The following is a 19794-nucleotide window of genomic DNA, read 5'->3' on the forward strand; positions in this document are numbered from 1 at the left end:
CTTTCCCTGCCTTTATAGCCTGGATAAACTTAAGTAGTAACAGGCAACACATGGCTAATAATGTTCTAACAACATCTTCATAACCTGTATTATTTCACAGTTCTTGAATAGAGAACATGTGGTGGAGATACAACTAATAAAACAGGTCAATATTGTATGAACAAAACGAGAGAAGGTAATCAATATCACTGAGGCAAACAAGCCTTTCAATAGTCCCAATCCTGCAATCATGCTCAAAGCGTAGCATCAAACAAAATTAGACAATATAGTCCAACGGTATAAAAGGAGGCAAACAAGCCTTTCAACAGTCTCAGTTATATAACTGTGTATGTTGTAACTCCAATTATATATTCAGCAGTACAACAGAGAGAAATAAAGCAATGACGGTTGCTGTAAAAGACAATGAAACACAGCATTTACTGACTAGTGCTTGATTAATAGAACTCAGATAGCTGCTAAAAATTTCCATCGCATGATATCCAGAATGGCTCACAGGCTGAGCCCAGGTTCCATCAGCGAAAGAGAACAGGGTTCTTCTGGTGCAGCAAAGACAGAGCTATATATCATGGAATTTTATGTTCAGAGGGGTAGATGAGCAACAGCTTCAGCCTCCAATCAAAGAAGATCTTGGAACTTTGCTCATTTTGTTATGTAGGCAGGTGCTTTGCTCTTGACCAGACCAAGGGAATATCTGGGAGACAGGTAAACAGGAAGAGAGTTCTCTCTTTCCTCCTACCAGACAGTTCATTGAGAATCAGGCAACGAAACCAAAAATCAGTGCCTATGTGTTGTCTAGGTTTAGGGGTTATGAATGAAGCAACAGCAAAGCAGTGGTTTATTTCCTCTCCTCCTAGTTGTTGAAACAGGTCCAGATAATGAATTGGTGCTAGTTGAACTGAATCCTCCAAATCCATGGGATACAGAACCCAGAGGGGGTGAAGACCTGGCTTTTGGGGAGGTGCAGGTAAATAAAAACCACAAACTTTTTATGTACTGGGGCTTGCCTCTGTGGCCTAGTGTGCACATGGTGCTGAACTACTGTTTGTTTAACAAACTATGAGTAACTCATGAGTTTTCCCACAGACAATTACAACAAAATACAGCTTCTTTCTCCCAAGTCTAGTTCATTTCCAAGCTATTATTACATTGTGAATTTTTTCTTTTTTACCTTTAAAAAAAATTAAATTAAAAATGCAGTAAAATGTGTGTGTGTGTGTGTGTGTGTGTGTGTTTTGATCCCTCAGACTGCAACAAAATCAGAAAATTGCACAAGTAAATTTACACAAGCAAATTTACTATTTCCAGATTGTGTACTTTTGCACATTTCTTGGGTGGGGAAGTTTTTGCTGTTGTTGTTTAACAAGTTGTGTGCATGCCCTGTCAGCACCTAATTGGCATAATCGAAATCAGAATGTAGGGACAAACAAAAGAAAACGCTCACTGGTATGAATGGGAAAGATTGAAGTTCCTCCCCAGAGACAAATTCAAACACAAACACATGCAGGTTTAGACTAGTCTGGTCTAATCTGAATGGGGGGAAAGTGAATTAGCAGCTAAATAATGCTCAGCAAGGACAAGCCCAGAGACCCCCAGTTTCTCATTCTCAACATCTTTCACAGTAAAAATTGTCACAATTCATTCAGCCACTCTGTAATCTTCCTATCCTCCTCCAGCAATCCTGAAGTTCTGGATACACCTTAAGTTTGTGGCCTGTTTACTCAGCATTCTTTCAGATTTGCTTGCACAAATCTTACATGTTGTTAGATAATGCCCAGCCTTTATTAAGCATCCATTCTGATGATCAGGGATGATAGGAGTTATAGTCCAAAACATCTGAAGGGAACTTGGCCTCGGCCCAGTACAGTCATACCTCATGTTGCATCCCTTTCATGTTACGTTCTTTCAGGTTATGTCCCACGGCAACCCGGAAGTACTGGAAAGGGTTACTTCCGGGTTTCGCTGCTCGCGCATGCACAGAAGCGCAAAATGACATCACGCGCATGCACAGAAGTGGCAAATCACAACCCGTGCACGCGCAGACTCGCTGCTGTGAGTTGCGTTCTTTTCATGTTGCAAACGGGCCTCCGGAATGGATCCCGTTTGCAACCAGAGGTACCACTGTATACCTGAAGGAGCATCTCCACCCCCTCCTTTCAGCCCGGACACTGAGGTCCAGCTCCGAGGGCCTTCTGGTGGTTCCCTCACTGCAAGAAGTGAGGTTACAGGGAACCAGGCAGAGGGCCTTCTCGGTAGTGGCTCCTGCCCTGTGGAACACCTTCCCATCAGATGTCAAGGAAATAAACAACTATCTGACTTTTAGAAGACATCTGACGGCAGCCCTGTATCAGAAAATTATTTATGTCTAATGTTTTACAATGTTTTATGTGTTGTAAGCCGCCCAGAGCAGCTGGGGAAACCCAGACAAATGGGTGGATCAGAAATAATAAAATCATTACTGTTATTACTAGGTTGGGGAAGTCTCTCTATGTTTAGTGTGCCTCCCAAGAAGGGAACATATTCTCATCATGGCCTTCTCATGTGTCTCCAAGAGGATCTCAACACAATGCAAGTCTCCCACCCACACCAATTCTGAATGCTCTTAGCAGTTCCTATTTGGCCTCTGGCCTCTGCACAAAGTTTAGATATGCTAGCTACCCATCTGACTGGGCACCCTCCCTACTCAGTGTTAGCCAGAAGCGGTGAGGTGGGGGAACAGGAGTGGATGTGCTTGTGTAAACATAAAGGTACAGAATGTATGAAACAGAAGTGGCAGTATGTGTGGACCTTTGGGGAGGGGGGCACAGTGGAAGCAGACAAAGCAGAGGAAATATTTTTGGCAGTGGGCAAGGTCACCTGGTCTCTTTTTTTCCTCTGGGGGTGGCCAAAGGAAGAGGCACTCTCTGCCCAGCTGCATGTTTTGGGGTGTAGCAGCCAAAGAGCAAAGCTGTATTTTCTTCTGCAGAAAGGAAGCGGAAATCTTGTCTAACATCCGCTCTCAAAATAGCACCATGGGGACATAATAGAATCATAGAACTGTAGAGAAGGAAGGGACCCTGAGGATCACCTAGTGCAACTCCCTGCAATGCAGGAATATGCAGCTGCCCCATACAGGGATCAAACCTGCAACATTGGCATCGTCAGCACCACGCTCTAACCTACTGAGCTAGCCACACTAGGAAACAGTTCTTTTCTTTTCAGGCACACAGAACATGACAACACTGATCCATCTCAGTCTTGGGTTTCTGTCTGCTCTTAGGTAACTTATGTAACTCATGCATGTATGGACCTCAAACTTGGAGACAGAAGAATGATCTTCGATCCGTGGCTCGTTGGCCCTGCTTTTGCACGCGGCTGGTGGTTGCTTCATGAGCCTCCTGGTGACTGGTTGGAAAGACTGTGTCGTGCAGATCTAATTTACATCAGCCACATGCATTCTGATCATCTCAGGTATCTGTGCATATGATAAAAAAGAGAGGGGAAATTACTTATGCTGTCATCTTAAGCATTCTTACCTGGGGCTGGTGGTGTGCAAGCTGTATGGCTTTGTCCTATGCTGCTCTGGTGACACAGGCATATAAGGAAGCATATAAGTAGGACAAGCCAAAGTTCTGCCTCCTGGATGGCATTTATGAGGGAAGGAAGAACATCATTAGCCGTGCCATTCTTGTGCATAGTTATTGAAGCCTGCCACCCCAGTCTCCAAGCGGGTTGAGATTCCAGGGATTCCAGGCGCTTACTCAGGGTTCCGTTTCCTTCGGAATGAGGGGCAGTGGAGACTTGGTGTCTGTAGAATATATGGTTTATTTACACATATATGCAACCTGAGCCTGTGATGGAGTGTGGGAGTCATAAAGCCACGGTAAAGGCTTGTAATATTGCAGGGTGCCCCCTGACTTCGGCTGACCAGCACTCTGAGCTTTACAATGTATTGGAATGTATTGACTTAAATGGAGTTGTGTTTCCTCTGGGCAGTGATGACCCTATATGGTGATGGGGGCAATAAAAGCCTTGACCAGATGAGGTAACGTGAGACATTGGCAAACAGCCATGCGGCTGGAGAGAGACAAAGAATAATAAAGAAGCTGCAGGAGGAGAGGGAAGTTCGAAAGGAGCTGCTCATACCATCCTGAAAATATTGCTGGCTCTCTGTGTCTTTATTTTATGCTAAACTGCGCCATTTGTAACGGCTGGCTCCGACAAGTCGTGCCCCGTGTGAGGCTGAATAAAAGAATACGTCTGAGGCTTTTAAAAGAAAACAGTGTGAGGCAACTTAAAGAAAACAGTCTGAGGCAGACTAAGAGGATTTTAAAAGGAAACCGTGTGAGGTTTTTCGATCCAAGCAAAGGATATCATCGGCTCACCACGCCCGGCAAGGGTTGCATAGCGCTAATCATCTTAAAAAGATCCCGGTGAGTTCGATCCCTTTTTTTATCTTGATTTTAGAAAAATGGGCAGCTCTTTGTCTACTCCCCAACAGAAATTTTTAAAAGACTTAAAATTTCTCCTCTCCTCCAACAAATTGGAAGTTCCGGAGGGTGATTTGATACAGCTCATTCTGGCCATCGAAGAGCATTCCCCCTGGTTTCCTGCAGATGGGACTTGGGAATTAAAACTTTGGGACAAGATTGGGGCACATTTTCATGGGCACCCCAGCATAGGTGTTCGGATTCTAAATGCATGGTGCAAGGTTCGTTATACCATGGGCTCTTTATCACCAAAAAATATCTCCATGGCTGCATTGCCAACACAACCTCCAGCTTCCTTAATTCAGCCTGCTGTGCTGCCATCTGTTCCAGCACTCGCCTTGCCAGCAGCTCCAGACCCCAAACCTCCGGACTACAGTTCCTCACCAGAGGACCCAATCCTGCAAAAATACCGTGGTCTGGCTGGCAATGATCCTAATCTTTCAGCGGCAGAACCAGCTAACCCTTTTCAACGTGCAGTCCTTGCCTGTTCCTTAATTCAGGATACTATGGCATTCCCTGTTATTGTGCCCCCTGCTGGTGCCCCGGCAGGCACCCAAGCCCAACACCAACCTTTTGACTTTAAGATTTTGAAAGAGCTGCAACAGTCAGTAAAGGCCAATGGACTCCAAGCCCCATATACGCAGGCGCTTTTAGAAGCCACATTAGCCCAGCTCTTGGTTCCAGAGGACATCAAGCTTTTGGCCCATACAGTGTTACCCCCATCAGCTGGTGTTTTGTTTGCCCACGAATGGGAAACTGCCTGCCGTGCTTATGCTCCAGCCTTGTTACAACAAGTCAGAGGAAATAATCCGAATGTTACCCTCGCAGATGTCATAGATGCCATGTTGGGGCGTGGTCCCTTCGTTCAAGCTTCAGTGCAAGCCACACTGCTGCAAATCTTATTGAGGGACACTGCTCTTGCTGCTAAACAAGCAATGAGGAAAATCCCAGAACCCAGTATTCAATCAAGGTGGGGTTCAAACAGGCAAGAGGCAAGAGAATCATATTCTTCCTTTATGGACAGGCTGCTTACAGCAGTGAGTCGCCAAATTGAAAATCCTGAAGCCAAACAAATAATCATCAAACAATTGGCCTTTGAAAATGCCAATGAGGATTGTAAACTTGCATTGCGACCGATAATACACAATCCTGCCACAGACACAGCAGCCATGCTTCGCATTTGTCAGTCTGTAGTTACAGCCACCCACAAGGCTCATCTGCTGGCAGCAGCGCTAAATGAAAACCAGCCTGTAGCCACCGATACAACTTGTTTCCAGTGTGGCAAACCAGGATCACCGATACCCCAGTGGGGGTAGAACAGTGGCCTCTACCAAAAGAAAAATCCGCAGCAGCGGCACCAGCTATCTCTGACCAGCTTATTTCTGAACAATTGACTTTCGGCCACATTGAACCATCTTCATCCCACTGGCTCCAGCAGACAGGGAACGGTTTGCTTTTACATTGCCAGTATATAACAATTCGCAGCCCACCCAGCGATATCAGTGGGTTGTCCTGCCTCAAGGCATGCGGAACTCCCCTACACTTTGTCAACATTTTGTGGGTGAAGCATTGAAACCTTTCCGCATGCGCCACCTAGAGGTGCTGCACATGAGCTGCATCTGGCAGTGTTTGCCTTCCTAACCATTTGCCTTGCCATCCTTTGCTGCACCGTTATACAAGGAAGAGAAGCAGACGACCTGTCCAGTTGAAACCACCATATTTCACCTCATCGGCTGGCAAGCAGCTGTTGTCAGCTTCCTACTCTGGCTGGCAGTATCCACGGCTCAGCCACTTTCAAACTAGAAGAACAGCGTTGTTGAATAAGACTTTTAGGCGAGAAAATTATCATAAGATATGGAGGGATAATATTTTTGTACAAGATATGATTATGTTTGCCAGTTTATTGCATGCTTCTAAATGCTGGGTGTGTATGCCAGTCATTCCGGCATAATGCTTCATGGTGTGCCTGTCAATGGATCTTTTCAATTTACTAATATTATATCCCCTAAGCAAACTTTTTGGCCTCCAGTACAATTGACCCTCCATGAACCTGCCCCCATTTATTTTCAAATTAAGGAGGGGAAAGAATCATGGGGCATATATCCAAACTGTCAATATACATTGAATTTCACTTTTAATAGCTCTTGTTCTCTTACAGGAACATACAGTGACCAATCTCAGTGCTATAGGAGTGACACCAGTGCATGGCTAATAAACTAGAAAGGAAGCCTACCATGCAGCTTGGAATCAGAATTCTTATATTCTTGGCTCCCAGATGGGAGTTGGCTTCGACATTTATTGATTATAGTGATCATTATAGTAGTTATTTGCATTATTTTGTGTTGCTGTATCCAATGTATTCCTTCTTTAATTTCTATATGTACTGCATGGTTCTCCAGTCTGTGGCCCACTTCCGGTGTCAAAGAGTCGCTTATCGCGCTCGATATAACCATATTGGTACTGGCATATATGGCTCTGAAATAAAATAAAGAAAGAGGGCATGTGGGAATCATAAAGCCATGGTAAAGGCTTGTAATATTGCAGGGTGCCCCCTGACCTCGGCTGACCAGCACTCTGAGCTTTACAATGTATTGGAATGTATTGACTTAAATGGAGTTGTGTTTCCTCTGGGCAGTGATGACCCTATATGGTGATGGGGGCAATAAAAGCCTTGACTGGATGAGGTAATGTGAGACATTGGCAAACAGCCATGCAGCTGGAGAGAGACAAAGGATAATAAAGAAGCTACAGGAGGAGAGGGAAGTTCGAAAGGAGCTGCTCATACCATCCTGAAAATATTGCTGGCTCTCTGTGTCTTTATTTTATGCTAAACTGCGCCATTTGTAACGGCTGGCTCCGACAATGGAGGAGCTTGCAACATTAATGGCCCAAGAGGCCTTGCTTTTCCCATAGCCACAGCATTGGATTCAAGCAGAATCCAATATGCCTATGGGTGGCCTTGAAGTGAGCTTCACTTGGCTTGCTCACTCTCCTGGAATCCTGGTCCCGTTATTTTAGTGCCTTTCACTATATATAGCTGATGCACACCCCAGTAAAGTGACTTGAGGATTGACTGAGAGTGGCCACCAAGACCATATAACACCAGTTCTGAAAGACCTACATTGGCTCCCAGTACGTTTCCGCGCACAATTCAAAGTGTTGGTGCTGACCTTTAAAGCCCTAACTGGCCTCTGCCCAGTATACCTGAAGGAGTGTCTCCACCCCCATTGTCCAGCCCAGACACTGAGATCCAGTTCCGAGGGCCTTCTGGCAGTTCCCATACTGAGAGAAATAAAGCTACAGGGAATCAGGCAGGGGGCCTTCTTGGTAGTGGCGCCATCCCTGTGGACACCCACCTATCAGATGTCAAGGAAACAAACAACTATTTGGCTTTTAGAAGATATCTGAAGGCAACCCTGTTTAGGGAAGTTTTTAATGTTTTGATGTTATATCCTGTTTTTAATATTCTGTTGGGAGCCGCCCAGAGTGGCTGGGGAAACCCAACCAGATGGGTAGGGTATAAATATATTATTGTCATTTGTTTGTTTGTTTGTTTGTTTCCTACTCTCCTGCTTTTCTTACTCTCCAGTTACCCTACATTGAAGAAACTTGCAGCGAGGAGGCCAGATGTGCCCATTTATGTTGGGAAGACAGAACGGCCTGTATTCTGGTACCTCAAACAGAGTGGTGTAAAGCTGACCAATATTAACATTGTCCCATTTGGAGTTTGGCAACAGGTCTGATGTCTTGACATTTTCTGAAGTTTATATTTTCTTTCTAAACTATGGAAATAATCCAGAAGTTTCTAATCAGAACATTTCCAGACCATGAGTAAGCAACAATATTTTTAAATAAATAAATAAATAAAAATCCCCTAACACACAATTCTTGCACACCACCCAAATTTCCAAGTGGCTTGAGACTCCAGGTCTTCCAAATGCTTATGCAGGGTTCAGTTTCCTTGGAATGACAGACAGTGAAGACTGTGGTATCTTTAGGCTATAGGGTTTATTTACGCATACAACCTGAGTTTACGATGGAGCGGTTCACGGCATTAACACCCCAGAAGGTCTTGCTTCTCCCATAGCCACAACCTTGAATTCAAACAGAAATCTAGAATGTCTCTCCCTCCCTCCCTTTCTTTCACATCTCAACTCTTGTTTTTGCTAGTTGAGGGAGGGGAGCCCACCCATTTGCCCTCTGGAGCATAGCTGCTTCCTTTGTTACCCTAACAACTCACACTTAGGGCCATTACCAAGAAACTGGCCTGGCTATTCCAACAATTGTATACTTGCTGGATCCGGGAATTAGAAGGGACTCAGACATATAGCCTAATACCCACCCAGCCCAACAATATTGACAGAATTAGGGAATTGAGGTCCCAATGCTCCCACTACTCATCACTTAATAACCAAAGCAGTTTGAAATATGTTTCTGGGTTGCCACATATATATCCTAAGATGGAATGTAAACATATAAGGTGAGCTGATGAAGCAAGACTCCTGACTCAAGTTGACTCTGCTTCATGTTGACTCTTGTTGGGGGCCATGAATGAGTGTTATTTGCTGGTTCCTGCAGCAGCCACTAGCTCACCACCTCATGCCACTTGGACATGTCCAACCAGTTCAGAGACAACTGGGGGACCTAATCACCACACTATCATCTGATCCACAAGGAACTGCTCAGCGTTCCTCAAAAATATCCTATCCTTGCTGCCACTAAAATGTATTATGAGGAGGAGGAGGTGCATTACTAACACCAATAACACCAGAGGGGGCATTACTAACAACAAGTTTAATAGTAACAAGATGCTTATGGATAAATAGCCATGCAGCAGACTGTTGCTTGCAATTAAGGATGGGTAAACCTGTCAATGTCAATTTCTATTGGTTTCTATCCCTCCTTATCTTAAACACAGTTCTCAACAGTTCTACATAACCTTGCATTTAAAAAACCAACCAACCAACAACAACAACAACATGTTCATGGAAGTTGATTAGGATTTTATTCAAATTTATTCTAGTATACGCATGTTTTTATGCAATTTCCCCTAATATACACCTTAGGGAGCCACGGCACACAGATGCCATTCTAGATTGCATTCCAATAACTTTTTAAAGGGATTACAGCCAATCATAGACCCTGTTTTCTATAAATAAAAATGTCCATGTCAAAATTCATAGTAACATGTGCTTTGATTTCTTTTAAGGTGGACAGGAATCTTAGATTTATGATACTGATGGATGGTGTTCATCCTGAAATGGATACTTGCATCATTGTTGAATATAAAGGTACCTGAATGTAACAATAATTACTATGTTGCATTTGATACTTTTTTATACTGTGTTTCAAATAAAAAAGTGGAATGATTCAGATACTCTGTATGATTAGTGCAATTTTTCTATTTTCCAGCTTTGACCTACTTTGAGGTTATTCGTAACTTCAGATTATTGTACAAAAGTAAAGAAAAACCATTCTTGCTCCTTTACACTTCAGGTTTCTATCAAAAGCTCCTAGTGCCTAAAATATGGTCCTTTCACCTTGCTCTGAAAAAGCAGCCAGTTCTGGCCTGGTCTTGCTGGGAAGATGTTGGGACACAATTTTAATTGAGAGTTTATCTTTGCATAGGGCACAAAATTCTGAATACAGTGGACTGCACCAGGCCCAATGGTGGAAAGCTTCCTGAGAAGGTTGACCTCATGATGAGTGACTTTGCAGGTGGAGCGTCAGGATTCCCAATGGTATACAGCGGAGGAAATTTCACTGGTAATGAACCAATGGCATCTTTTAGATAAGGTGTCCATTTTTCAGAATATTTTGAAGCCCCCATTGGCCAACACTTTTATTTCAAACCAAACACCCCCCTTATCTCTTGAGAGACAAACTAGCAAGCGCACACAGCAACATAATGTGTGCAATTGCCCCAAAGAAAAACATGGAGGAAACATGAGAAGAAGCAAGAGCTCTTTCTATGTCACGGGTCAGCAAACCTTTTCAGCAGGGGGCCGGTCCACTGTCCCTCAGACCTTGTGGGGGGCTGGACTATACTTTGGAAAAAAATTAATGAACAAATTCCTATGCCCCACGAATAACCCAGAGTTGCATTTTAAATAAAAGGACACACTCTACTCATGTAAAAACATGCTGATTCCCGGACTGTCCGCGGGCCAGATTTAGAAGGCGATTGGGCCAGATCCGGCCCCCGGGCCTTAGTTTGCCTACCCATGTTCTTTGTTGTCAGATACCAACCCAACAACATAAACCAGGCATAGGCAAAATCTGGCCCTCAAGATGTTTGGGAATACAATTCCCATCACCCCTGAACACTGGTCCTGTTAGTTAGGGATGATGGGAACTGTAGTCGCAAACATCTGGAGGGCCAGAGTTTGCCTAAGCCTGGAATACCCCCTTGTGTGTTGTCATGTACAGGTGTTCTGGGACCCTGCACACTTAACTGAAATGCACACAAGTGGGAGGCCTGCCGCAGTAAATACATCTTCCTGCCCAACAGCTGTATTGAGTGGGGTAGCACGGCAGTAGCAAAAGCTTCCGTGTGCCATTTTTGAGCCCTTGGAGTCTTATTTTCTGGACTTTGGGCTCACTGATGTCCCTCTGGGGAGGGTCTCCTTGTGAACCACAAGGGCTTTCCAGCTCTCTCCTGACATTTCAGGTTAGAATTGAATTATTTATTTATTTCCCGGTGCCATGCATATACGCAGCAGCATGCAAGTCGATCGTGCGCAAGTGGGGGGAGGTGCCTGTACCAGTAAGAGAGATCTTCTCTGCAGTCTCTTTCCACTTGACAGATGGCCCTTCCAGATTTCTCTTGCTCTGCTTCAAGTGTGAAGGTGATGCTGATGGAGGTGATCAATAATAATAATTAGTAATGAAGAACATAACTTAAAATCTTTGTGGGACAATTAAGACACCCCCCCCCCCAAGGATTGCACAACATAGGTCCAATAAGTGCTTTCGTTTTTCAGAGGAGAAGAAAGCCCAGTTTATTAAAATTGAAAGGAAGAAGCTGTTGAATTACAAGGCCCAGCTGGTTACTGATCTGAAGCCAAAAATCTACTGTCCTTTTGCGGGATATTTTGTCGAAGCTCATCCTTCTGACAGGTACTGTCTTCCAGTTCACTCTTTAGTCACCAGTTGTATCACAATAAGTTTGCACAAATGTGATCAGTGACGATGTGTGAAGCAATGTGTGAACTGAAATGGAGCTAACCTGCAAGATTTTCTCTCCTCCAAATTTTGCAGTGCATTTCTCCAGCCAAACGGTGTACATAAAAATAAAGATATTAGTGAAAATAGCATACAAAAATACATTATAGTAAGGGAAATTGCTTGCAAAAATGTGCACGTTAGTCGAAACTGCATGTTAAAATGTGTCTATTAGGGGAAATTTGCACTGAAATGCTGGTGAGTTTTTGGGATGATTTTAAAAGCAAACTGCTGGAAAATGTGGAGAACTGAATTTCAGACTGGAAAAATAAGAAAGTGAGAGAATAGAAATTAACAAATCTTTCCATTCTTATTCCCTCCCCCTTGCAAATAAATAAATAAAATAAAATGGAGCCTGCTTTGAATTTTTAATGGGGGTGGGATTATTATAGGCATTTCTGTGTAATGTGTGGTTAGCCCTTTCCTTCCTAATAATGTGATTAGCATTTAAGCCTAAGAGGTAGACTATCAAATAATGCTGGAATCAGTGCTGTGTGCCATTCCAACCTATTCTCATAATTTCCACCAGGGCACAGAATGTATTGGCTTATTATCGATTGGTAATTGGCCTTCTAAATGTGGAATAAATCTTCCACTAGTAGAAAAACTGTTTTATCATTGCAGGAGAGGCTTGCCAGTAAAAGTGAAACTAAATCCAAGGTTGTCTTGTCCTGGTCTGATAGCAGTGAGGCAGGGCAGGACCACAGACAGTTCCAAGTGAAGAACTTGCTCTGAGTAGGGTTAAGATTACACTGAGCTTTTAAAGTTTTGGATCCCAGACTACTTGTCCCTAACTCCACCCTCTTATTGAAGATAACTACAAATTTTTAAGCAGTCTGACCTGAAGAGATGGACTCTTTATCTGTTCCATAGCCTTATTGAACTCGCTACACCATTTCATCAGTAAGGTACTGTGGGAGATAAAGCTATAGTTTGTTAAGGATGCTGGAAACTGTAATTCTGTAAGGGGGAAACTACACTTCCCATGATTCTTTGGGGAAAGTCATGTGCTTTAAGTGTATAGTGCAGATCTGCACCATCTATCTTCAACTATCTTCCACTTAATCTTGTTCTCTTGTACAAGTGAACAATGCTAGTGGCTATTTTCCTTCCACTCATGACTTTGTGTCTCCAGTGCTATGGAAACATCCAGTTGTGTGTCTTTCCTTAACCTAGTTACATCAAAGAAACAAATCTTAAAAATGACCCAGAGGAGTTGAACAGACTAATTAAAAAAAAATCTGAAGAAGTTTCAACATGGACACCAAAACCTGGAGCCATTTTGGACCTGGCAAGGATGCTCAGAGATCCAACAGACAGGTAATCCTAATGTACTTCAAATTAAGTATTTATTGAATTTCTATAATTAGGTTTTGAATGTTTAATGCCAATAAATCTGTTAACCAGTTTTTGTTGAAGTGCTTCACTGGTGTGGGCAGGAGAAGCATCTTCATAAAGTTGAGAAGGGAGAGGAAGTCTTGAGATTGAATTTGAGAACTCTGTGCCATTTCATGGGGCTAGCAAGCACCCAAACTACTCATTCGCCTTTGAAGAGCAGTAAGGAAAGGGCTCTTACAAGGCAAAGTTAGGGGCTATTGTGACACCAGCATGTAGTGGACCAGTCCTACTTCTTCTTCTTCTTCTTCTTCTTCTTCTTCTTCTTTTCCCATTATAGATTTCAAAATTCCAGTGATAAGCTGAACCATGCGGCAGGTTTCAAACATTCCAGCAATTTGTTAGGTCCCTTGCTAATTTAGCAAAATATTTTCCCCAAACAGTCAAAGTGTCATTCTTCTATCCGTGTTGAATAAATCTACCATGCTAATTTTCTGTGAGTTGAATCCAGATTGCCCTTAAATGTTTAGTAGCCATTCGTCTGTCTCGAGACAATGGAGTTTGCTTCCAGGGGTGAAGTCAAACCGCTGGAGAAATGTAAATGGGTGTAAAATGCTACCTTGCACAACACTGAAGGATGGGTCATCTGAATTATTGCAAGTTGGGGGTCAGCAGATAAATAAGAACTAGAAAGTGGGGCTATTCATTTTATCTGCAGTTAGACTCACTCTGTGAATCAGAGAGATATGCTCTGCATGGATTTTGACCTCAGTTAATCAGTGCAGTTATTAATTGTCTATTTTCTCTCTCTTAGTTTAGGAATTGTTGATCCTCCAGAAGGGACAAAAATTTTCAAGGATTCATGGGATTTTAAGCCATACTTACACACTCTTGGAGCTGCAGTTGATGATGATATTTTTCTCTATCCTTCCTGGGTGAAAGAATATTATCTATGGGCTGGATTTAAAGGCTATAACCTTGTGATAAGGGTGAGTAGGTCTATACAAGCATTTATCAAATGCAAGATATTGTTTACTTCAGCGACAAATTCTACAAAAATATCTGTTTTCAACTGCTTTAGCAAAGAAAAGCAAACACTTTTTAAAGAACAGTTGTGATTTGCCCTCCTGCAGGCAACACTCTCAAATGCATGAAATTGATGGTGACAGTTTGGGATATACAGCTGCTGCTAACCATTTAAAATTTTATTTTGGGATAGCCAAAAATTTTATTTAAAAAAATTCCAACTTTACGTACATATACCAATTAAGATGACAATTATATTTAGGTGGCAGTCAATATTTCTTCTTGAACTATAAATCTCTCTGTGTGTGTTTTTCTCTAAAACAGCAAGGCAATTTCTTTTATTCTCATTTTAAATTTGGAGGCAAAGGAGCCCTTCTCTTCAAAGAATTATGACTTCCTGCCTCAAATTCAGCTCATAAAAAGTTGGATGAAAAAAGTCAAAGCAAATAAACTACTACACAGAGAGGACAAAGATGTTGGAAATTGAAACATAATATATTAAATATAAGGCAGCAATCCTAAAGTCACATACCTGTGACTAAGTAAGCACAACTGAATTCAGAAGAACTTCATGGTTGAGCACCAAGAGTAAATGGGAGAATCAAGCAAAAACCAAATAGTTTGGGGGATTGCACAACATCTGTTTGAAATGACAGCCTCCTCTTGTTGTTTATATCCCATAACTAGGTAATAGAAACTGATGATGATTTCAGTCCTTTGCCTGGAGGGTACAACTACTTAGTGGATTTTTTGGACTTATCTTTTCCAACAGAAATACCAAACCGGGACTGTCCATTTGAGGAAGTAAGGATTACAAATGTATATCCTCTCATGTTCTCAAATATAGAAATATATATATAACATTTCCTCCAAGGACAACAATCTACTCTCACTTATTTCTGGTGACAGGGATTTTGGGGGAGGACTATAAAGCTGTGTGTGTTTAACTCAGTACACTAGCACTTAGAATATACAATGCTTATGCTTTTTATATATAGTGTTTTAAAATATTGTCATGGTTCTCATTGTGTGACATGAATCCCTTTGAGCTTATTTATGCAACACTTCCATGCCCTTGTTCAGCTTATGATACCACCACTCAGCCTTCTTTCAGTAGTTTTGCAGCAGTGTTGGGATCTGCTTTCAGTTTTGCTGTGTTCTTGACCCAAGCAGAGAAATTCCTGTCATCTTAAGGTTAATGTGAACCACCCCAAGGATATGGCATTAGCTACTGGAAAAGGCCTGAGCAAAGGCTAAGATAAAAAGCAGAGTGGAGAAGAGGGCACTGAGTGAAATGCAGAAAGGGAATATGGGAAAAGGCAGGAAAACAGAGGGCATGAGACTAAGCCTTCTGAAAATACAATATGGCAATTAAAAAGTGTCCTCCCAGACCATTAAGAGTCCTATTTCTAGCTCTAGCTGACTCCACACAAAATGTCCGCTGATGAGTAGAGTCACAAGGCAGCTTCTCATTTTAATTTAGGAAATGTATTTGTAATTTTGAAACATACAAGAACTACAATTTGGTTACAGCCAGCACTTAGAAATGTTAGCTGGCCAAACATATAGACAGCAACAACTGTATTTTGAGGGGGCGTGTTAGGAAAAGGGACAGAAACCGGCTTATTCTCTCTTTGTTATTTCAGGATGCCACTAGGAGTAAAAAACAGTCGTGCCTAATCATTTTTAATATGAGAAGATATTATTTGTGTTCACACCAGAACACAGCAGCAGAATTAGATACTAATTATGTTCGCACATTAACACTAAACCATGATTTCTTTAATCATGGCTTGTTCAACAAACCATCAGTTGTCTCATAGATGAGCAAACAAACCATGGCTTGTTTTTTCAAAGCTTGGTTTTCTGGCTGTGGTAACCTTGTGCTTAGCAGCCTCCGAAGCATCTTCACAAGCAACATTGTTGGGTTCAGACATAACGTGAAACCATAGTTAAAGCATGCCATTGTTCATAAGCCAACGACAAACTATGGCTTCACATCATGGTTTGTTGGCAGAAAATAAACCATGGTAAGTCTGCTGGGATGGATTTGCGCATTCAAACAAACCATAGTTAAGCTAAGCAAGCCATGCCTCCCTTAGTGATATGTATGAACTAGGACAATGTGATTATATCATGGGCATCTTTCAGAACAGAAGCAGCGCCTGGCATCCAAACAGCCACACAACCAGCTTTGTGTGCCAAAGGGAGTTTTGGACTTGTGCTTCACGAACAGCAGTGTCCCCAACACCACCACCACACAGCAAGCTGCCTTTGAAATTGAAGCAGAACTTTCAGAATTTTCAGTAGGACAGAAAGAAAGAAAATGAGAACTGAAGGTGGTCTTTGGATTCTGCCTATTGGTTGTATTAATGTATCAAATAAAATTGATGCCAGATTTTCATGCACTTTGTCTTTCACTGCAGATAAAAGCCCGAGTTAGTGTAATGAGGCACACAGTGAAACATGGATTGCTCTGGGATGATCTGTATATAGGATTCCAAATCAGGCTACAACGTGACCCTGACATATATCATCACCAGTAAGCCCATTTGTTTCTGTTGTTGCCATGCTAATGCCAGTCACTAGTATTTGATATAGAATTGTTTCAAAATTGCTCCTTGAAAGCATACCTCTAGGTGTAAATCATTAAGCTGGTGTCAACTGGCATAGCCTCATTGATTATAGTTTTCCCATTCCTTATGCCTCTAGAATACAATGTAAGAAATGGATTCTGTTGTGAACAGAAGCCTGTGTTGAAACAAGTCACTTTATCCCTCATAACAGTTCCAAAGGTGAAAGATACAGAAGCAGCTGTGACTGCATCTATTATTATACAAGTTTGAAAGTCCATGGATTTTTGTGGGTCGTTTTTTTTAAGCAATGAGAGGGATAGAAATGTTCAAAGCATTTTTTTAAAAAGAACTGCAGCTGAACAATTATCACGTGGTCCAGAAAGCATGTTACTTAAGCATGCATTTATCTATTCTGTCTCTTTGCAAAACCAATAATTACTTAATCCCTATAGCAAAACAATCTAATCAGATTTACTTCTAATTAACACACTTGGATCTATACCTAATAGCAATCATAAGTTAAGAGTGAGTCTTGAGAATTCCATTCTTTTTTCCTTCATAAATACAAAGGACTCTTAGTGTCATTAGACACTAGTTTGTACATCCCGTTTGTCAATGTATCATTCATTTTCTACCAAATGTTACTTCATTTTGTACACTGCTGCTGAGTCTTGAACTGAGAGCCTTGGGGTTTGTGTCCAGCTGCCCCTTTTTGGTGAGACACCGTAAAGTTCAGTACAGTATGCTCAGACACTGGACTGACTGCACTCACCTAGGTGGGCTATAGGATCCTTCTAGACAGGAATAAAAGTTTTAGAGGGCTTCCTGGTCCAGTCAAGTCTGCTTCGGCAACAAGGGCTTCCTGAGCTTTGTCATGTTTCTGTATTCCTTGGTCCTGCTTGGCTTTTGCTCCTGTCTCCTGTCTGTCTTCTTGATCCTAGTTTATTCTTTGGTTTTGACTTGCTCTACAGTCCTGACTAATGGCTTGGCCTGAGTCTTCTCTCATGCCAGATGGAGGTTGCTATCCATAACCCAACCTTGACAGCAGCCAGCCTAAAGTTACCAAAATATCTTCAACTGTAAACAAAACTGATTTCAGCAGATGAGCTGATACAGCCATGCTGCTTCCTAGTGGTGCTATGCACAAGGATAAGATTGCAATTATCTGAATGTTTTAATAGATCATATAGAAGCTTTAAATTCTGTTAATGTTTAATTGTTTTTTTAATGATTCCACACACACACAATCTTCTTAGCTGTTTCTATTTTATCTGTGAACCACTTTGAGTTCCTTTCAGGGAAAAATGCAGGATATAAATAAAGATAATAATATTAAGCAAAAAACAAAACAAAACAAACAAACAAACAAGTGTTCACAAATTGCTACTGAAAAGCTGTGTGGTCTCATGACCACGTATGTTGCTACTTCACCCTGGAACCAGGCATGTGAAGCTGCCATATAGATTAGATGCCATTGGTTCATTGAGTTTTGTATTGTCTGCACTGTACATCAGGAGTGGCCAATATGTTGAATCCAGTTGTAGGACTACAAATCCCATAATCCCCAGATAACATGGACAATGGACATGGATTATGGGAGTTGTAGTTCAACAACATATTGAGGGGTCCACATTGACCAACCCTGCTGTGTACAGTAACTGGCATTTCTCTAAGGTCTTGGGAGTCTTTCCCAGCCCTGCTATGGATGGTAGGGATTGAACCCAGGATGTTTTGCATGCATGGGCTTTTTCACCAAGTTACAATCCTTTCCCCAAGTCCATGAAGGGTTCCCAAGCCTGTGGACTGGGACATAGTGAACAAGTTGATCCAAATTTCATGTAGCTACTGTCCTTCTGTGTGTAACTGTCTTTGTTTTCTTATATTTTTAAAGGTTTTGGAATCATTTCCAAATAAAACTTCCTCTGACCCCACCTGACTGGAAGTCTTTCTTGGCACAATGCAAACAAAATCTGAATTGAAAGGAAATCGTTGTGCAGCCAACCAAGTTGATCATAAGTGCCTGCCTACTAACGTTTAGTCTTCTCTGCATCCTCTAAAAGTGAAATTAATAAAAACTCTGCTACGGTTACTGAATAATCGTGTCCCTATACTATGTGAATTTCCTCTAAAAACAATTTAAGATCCACACACCCTCCCTTCCGAAATTGATTTTCTCTGCGAGTACTACCTAGAAGTATGGGTTTGAAAAATCTGAAACTGTTTGGTTGGTGTATGGAATTTTGGGATTCTAAAACTGTTTTAACTGCTTGTCGCCTAGAAAAACCTTGGTTATGGGGTGATGAAATAAAAGCAATAAATCAACTAGGCTGTGTGCACCTTACCATTTACTGTAGCTCCAGTGGACTTCAGCTGGTTAGAGCATGGTGCTGATAACACCAAGGTTGCAGGTTCGATCCCCACATGGGACTGCTGCATATTCCTGCATTGCAGGGGGTTGGACTAGATCAGGCATAGGCAAACTCACCCTCCAGATGTTTTGGGACTACAACTCCCATCATCCCTAGCTAACAGGACCAGTGGTCAGGGATGATGGGAGTTGTAGTCCCAAAACATCTGGAGGGCAGAGTTTACCTATGCCTGGACTAGATGATCCTCAGGGTTCCTTCCAACACTTCAGTTGTGTGATTCCATCCATTTGTTGTATCCACATGCAGATGACGCTATCCACAATCCACAGGTATCTCATAGTTTCTTCTGAAATACTGTGTCTTGATGTGGTTTTCCACAAGCCAGCTGTACTCCAACTGGAGAATCATAGATTTATTCAATGCATGGTGAATCCCAGGCGTGTGCAATTAAAACATTTCCCTGTGTTGCATTCCTCGAGGAGTTGAGAATGGAACCAAGAATTCCATCTTTCCTTTTCTATAAATGATAATTCTAAATGCTGTGTTCATGTTATGTGTTGAATACATGGTATCTTATTCCCTTGTTTCCATTTTGATTGTTGTTAGAATTTATTGACATGAGTCACTTTAAAATCTTTAATAAAAACAATGTTTTAAAATATTCAAATCAAACCGAGCTTTTAGTTTTAGAAATGATTTCCCATTTTTCTCCCATTTTCTGATAATTTATTTGTCTAGTTGTTTATTTAAGCTCAGGGCCTTGGAGGGGAGGGGTGGAGGGATGAAATCAAAGTGAGC

The 19794-nt window shown here is 42.0% G+C and overlaps 1 protein-coding gene across 6 annotated transcripts in view; it reads left to right on the forward strand.

Annotated features, from left to right (window-relative positions):
* LOC308481518 (cytidine monophosphate-N-acetylneuraminic acid hydroxylase-like) overlaps positions 1-18949 on the forward strand; it is a 30773-nt gene extending 11824 nt beyond the window's left edge. For 4 of the 6 annotated variants that reach the window (XM_081013918.1, XM_081013921.1, XM_081013917.1 and 1 more), the window contains 11 exons: positions 855-964; positions 3257-3447; positions 8056-8203; positions 9676-9757; positions 10095-10232; positions 11450-11585; positions 12867-13010; positions 13840-14014; positions 14739-14855; positions 16478-16593; positions 18519-18949. In XM_081013918.1, the coding sequence (XP_080870044.1) occupies positions 855-964; positions 3257-3447; positions 8056-8203; positions 9676-9757; positions 10095-10232; positions 11450-11585; positions 12867-13010; positions 13840-14014; positions 14739-14855; positions 16478-16593; positions 18519-18606 (1445 nt within the window). In that variant the 3' untranslated portion in view covers positions 18607-18949. Of the gene's footprint in view, positions 1-854; positions 965-3256; positions 3448-8055; positions 8204-9675; positions 9758-10094; positions 10233-11449; positions 11586-12866; positions 13011-13839; positions 14015-14738; positions 14856-16202; positions 16403-16477; positions 16594-18518 lie in introns of those variants that run through there. The other 2 variants (XM_081013920.1, XM_081013922.1) reach the window with 2 other exon arrangements.
* Positions 18950-19794: the final 845 nt, after the last annotated feature.

This window comes from Podarcis pityusensis (assembly GCF_964106645.2).
Source record: "Podarcis pityusensis genome assembly, chromosome: 7".
Taxonomy (NCBI): Eukaryota; Metazoa; Chordata; class Lepidosauria; order Squamata; family Lacertidae; genus Podarcis; species Podarcis pityusensis.